General features: G+C 29.5%; 2 protein-coding genes across 2 annotated transcripts in view; one reads left to right on the top strand and one right to left on the bottom strand.

The window, feature by feature from the left end:
- LOC119584767 overlaps positions 1–5687 on the bottom strand; it is an 85502-nt gene that overhangs the window by 64418 nt on the left and 15397 nt on the right. The gene's annotated exons all lie outside the window — the stretch shown is intronic.
- Positions 4108–4932, top strand: LOC119584481. The gene has a single exon (XM_037933124.1). The coding sequence runs from the start codon at positions 4263–4265 to the stop codon at positions 4926–4928; it is 666 nt and encodes a 221-aa protein (XP_037789052.1). The 5' UTR covers positions 4108–4262; the 3' UTR covers positions 4929–4932.

Genomic DNA, 5687 nt, shown 5'->3' with positions numbered 1-5687 from the left:
CACACAGAAACGGTATTCAATATCGGGCGCCACAGCTGGTTTTCTCCACATATTCCGTCACCCAACTAATGATCAAAGAGAAAAATCGTGCAACACTTAACCGATATCAACCCAAAAACCAAAGCATTACTCCCGGCTACCGATTTTAAGGCACTACACAAGTTGAGGGACAACTACTGCCACGACTCTATCAACGGATCTGTTGTGAAATTCTCACCGCCTCCATTACAACCATGCAACGTAATCAATCGATGCTACATTTCCCATCACATACTTACCTGTATATGTGACACGACCATGACTAACGCCGGCCAATCCTCAAACAGTATACCAGACGAATACATTAAGAAGCCGGATTACGTGGACAACGATTAGGAGACATGACAGCATATAAATGTCTAGCTCATATATTAGTCGAGGGATATCAATAAATGCTGCGTTAATTCATAAATAGTTTCAATTACATCACTATCAACACTACTGATTACGGAAGATAGATATAATATTTCTATATATACTTTTCATTATGAACACAGGGAAAACCTTTCACATACAGTACATTCAGTTTGCATATATACCATGCATTCAGTATACATACCACAAACTCATTATACTCACCATACATTCATAAAATTTATTGCTATAACTACCCTCCGTTGAAACGCCTTGTCCCGGTGACTTTAGGATATAATTAGCTCATGTTTAGATCCCAGTGTCTGTATCTATCTGTCTATCTATCTATATATGTGTATATATATATACAAATACATAAATTTATATTTACACATAATCATGCATATTTAAGTATATATACCTATATATAAACATACATAGATAAATATTTATATACAAATATACATAGATAAATATTTATATATATGAATATACATAGGTAAGTATATATACATATATAAGTATGTATATATACATATATACACTGAAACAGTTTTCCATAATAATCAGTATGACTTAACATGATATTTTTCCGCACATTCATTTTACACACCGCACATTCATTATAGTTACCGCACATTCACTATACACACCGCGCACTCATTCGACTTACTACGCATTAATTAAACTAGCTACGCATTCTGTATACTCACCACGCATTCATAATACTCGCCATGCATTCATTATACTCACCACACATTCATTATACTCATCACTCAGTCATTATACTTACCATACATAACTACAATTTATTGTTATAACTAGAAATTAGATTTGATACGCATTCATTATACTCATCATACATTCATTATACTCATCATGCATTCATTATACTCATCAAACATTCATTATACTCATCATACATTCATTATACTCATCATACATTAATTATACTCATATTGCATTCATTATACTCATCATATATTTATTATACTCATCATACATTCATTATACTCATCATGCATTTATTATACTCATCACACATTCATTATACTCATCACATTCATTATACTCATCACACATTTATTATACTCATCACACATTCATTATACTCATCACACATTCATTATACTCATCACGCATTCATTATACTCATCATCCATCCATTACATTCATTACTCAGTAATTATACTTACCATACATAAGTACAGTTTATTGTTATAACTAGATATTAACCCTTGTTGAAACACCCATGATTTTGGGTTATAATTAGTACTAGCTATAGATAGATGTCAATGTATTTATCTGTCTATCTATCTGTTTTTATATAAATATGTGAATATATATTTGTATTTATACATATTTATAGACATCTATATGTATATACAAATATATAAATATATATTCATCCATTTCTGCTTATTATTAGTCTAAGAAGGAACTCGTGAGGAGGTCGAAACATTACGCTTTATTTTCATTTCTTACTCTGCTGTTTTCCTTTTCGTATACATACACACACAAACATATATATGCATAAATACTTATATATGTATGCTTGTATACATATATATACATATGTATATATAAATATACATATGTATATATAAATATACATATGTATATATAAATATACATATGTATATATAAATATACATATGTATATATAAATATACATATATATACATATGTATATATAAATATATATACATATGTATATATAAATATATATACATATGTATATATAAATATACATATTTATGTATATATACATTGAAGCAGTTTGCCATAACAATCAGTAGGATTTTAACAGGATTTTTTGTAGCTATTTGTCGAGGAATATTGATAAATGTTGAACCCATAAACAAATTAATTTACATAAAAAAATGGCTACGGTGGATATAAGGACTTCTTGAGAAATATAAAATGCTCCATACATTTACATATATATAGTATCTCGATATCAGGCACCAAAGCTGGCTTACTCCACATATTACGTCACCCATCTAATGATCAAAGAGAAGAATCGGGCAGACACTTATACCAGATTTTAACCCGAAACCATCAGCATTACATACTCGGCTACCGATCTTGAAGAGCACGTGACACAAGTTATAGGGACAACTGCTGCCACGACTCATCATACATTCATTATACTCATCATGCATTCATTATATTTATCATACATTCATTATACTCATCATACATTCATTATACTCATCATACATTCATTATACTCATCATGCATTCATTTTATTTATCATACATTCATTATACTCATCATACATTCATTATACTCATACATTCATTATACTCATACATTCATTATACTCATACATTCATTATACTCATCATATATTCATTATACTCACCACACATTCATTATACTCACCACATAGTCATTGTACTCATCACTCAATCATTATCCTTACCATACACAAATACAATTTATTGTTATAACTAGACATTATAATCGCTACGCATTCTTTATACTCTCCACGCATTCATCATACTCATCATCCATCCATTACATTCATTACTCAGGAATTATACTTACCATACATAAGTACAATTTATTCTTATAACTAGATATTAGCCCGTGTTGAAACACCCATGATTTTGGGTTATAATTAGTACTAGCTATAGATAGATGTCAATGTATTTATCTGTCTATCTATCTGTTTTTATATAAATATGTGAATATATATTTGTATATACATATATATAGACATCTATATGTATATACAAATATATAAATATATATCCATCCATTTCGGTTTATTATTCGTCTAAGAAGGAACTCGTGAGGAGGTCGAAACATTACGATTTATTTTCATTTCTTACTCTGCTGTTTTCCTTTTCATATACATACACACATATATATGCATAAATACTTAGATATGTATGCGTGTATACATATATATATATATAAATATACATATGCATATATAAATATACATATATATAAATATACATATATATATAAATATACATATATATAAATATACATATATATATAAATATACATATATATATAAATATACATATGTATATATAAATATACATTTATATACATATATATACATATGTATATATAAATATACATATATATACATATGTATATATAAATATACATATATATACATATGTATATCTAAATATACATATATATACATATGTCTATATAAATATACATATGTATATCTAAATATACATATATATACATATATATATAAAATATATATATACATATGTCTATATAAATATACATATATATGTATATATACATTCAAGTAGTTTGCCATAACAATCAGTTTAACAGGATTTTTGTAGCTATTACTCGAGGAATATTAATAAATGTTGAAACCATAAACAAATTAATTTACATAAAAAATGGCTACGGTGGATATAAGGACTGATTGAGAAGTATAAAATGTTCCATACATTTACATTATGCGTTTCATTACACATGCTATTCATATCATTATGCACACAAGACATTCCATTCACATAGAGTACATTCAATTTGCATACATACTAAACATTCATTATAAATACCACATTCATTTCACATACATCATACTCATTATAAATAAATACAACTTATACATATTACACATTCATTATACCTAACTATAATTTATTATACATATCACACATTTATTATATCTAAATACAGTTTATTATAACTAGGTATTAGCCTGCGTTGAAACACCCTTGTTCCCAGTGACTTTCGGATGTAATTAGTTCTAGATCTCATGTGTATGCCGAGTTTCTTTGGGACATATTCCTACAAAAGATCAGATCACCCCCTTCATGAACATAATTCATCTGTGTAACAGTCAGACATAACAATTAGTAAGAATTTGAACATGAAACTGTTTGCTCTGTGGACAGCCCTCTCTTTGCTTGCACCAAATGAAGGACTTCGGCCAGACTTACCTGTGAAGGTGTGTCAAGATGTATCTTCTTACGTGTCTTTGACAAACACTCGACTACAAGTCAGGACGGTACTTTCCACTGTCACTCTCCTAGATCTTATACCTACCTATGTTAGCGTTACCACTACGAATTGTGTGCCTTACGCTGTTACTCACACGGAAACGGTATCTCAATATCAGGCGCCACAGCTGGCTTTCTCCACATTTTACGTCAGCCAACTAATGATCAAAGAGAAGAATCGGGCATACACTTATACCAGCTATCAGCCTGAAACCATCAGCATTACATACTCGGCTACCGATCTTGAAGAGCACGTGACACAAGTTGTAGGGACAACTACTGCCACGACTCTATCAACGGTATCTGTTGTGAAGACTCTCACCGCCTCCATTACAACCACTGCAACATATACTCAAGTCGATGTCTACACTTTCATCACATACTTACCTGTATATGTGACTACGACCATGACTAACGCCTGGCCAATCCTCAAGACAGTATACCAGACTGAATACATTAAAGAAGCCGTTGATTACGTGACAACGGTTATGGAGACATCGACAGCATATCACTGTCATGATGCTCATAGCTATTAGTCGAGGGATATCAATAAATGCTACTTTAATTCATAAAGTTTCAATTACATCACTATCAACACGACTGATTTCTATATATACTTTTCATTATGAAAACAGGGCATACCTTTCACATACAGTACATTCAGTTTGCATACATACCATGCATTCAGTATACATACCACAAACTCATTATACTCACCATACATTCATACTTACTGCACATTCATTATACATAGCTACACTATATCATGCATATCACGCATTCATTATACATAACTACAATTTATCATATATATCACACATGTTTTATGCATAAATACAATTCATCATACATATCACACGAACATGACTAAAATTTATTGCTATGACTAGGCTCTGTTGAAACGCCCTTGTCCCGTTGACTTTGGGATATAATTAGCTCTTGTTTAGATCCAAGTGTCTGTATCTGTCTATCTATGTATGTGTGTATATATATACACACATACATAAATATACATATTTAAGTATATTTATATACATATATATAAATATACATAGATAAATATTTATATATAAATATACATAGATAAATGTTTATATATATATAAATATACATAGATAAATATTTATATATGTAGATATACATAGATAAGTATATATACATATATAAGTATGTATATATACATATATACATATATAAGTATGTATTTATACATATATACACTGAAACAGCTTGTCATAACAAACAGTATGACTTAACATGACATTTTTCGTATCTGTTAGTCGAGTATTATCATA

The sequence above is a fragment of the Penaeus monodon genome, chromosome 18, assembly GCF_015228065.2.
Source record: "Penaeus monodon isolate SGIC_2016 chromosome 18, NSTDA_Pmon_1, whole genome shotgun sequence".
Lineage (NCBI taxonomy): Eukaryota > Metazoa > Arthropoda > Malacostraca > Decapoda > Penaeidae > Penaeus > Penaeus monodon.
Note: the sequence above shows the minus strand (reverse complement) of the source record. Positions and strands in the feature narration are given on the sequence as shown.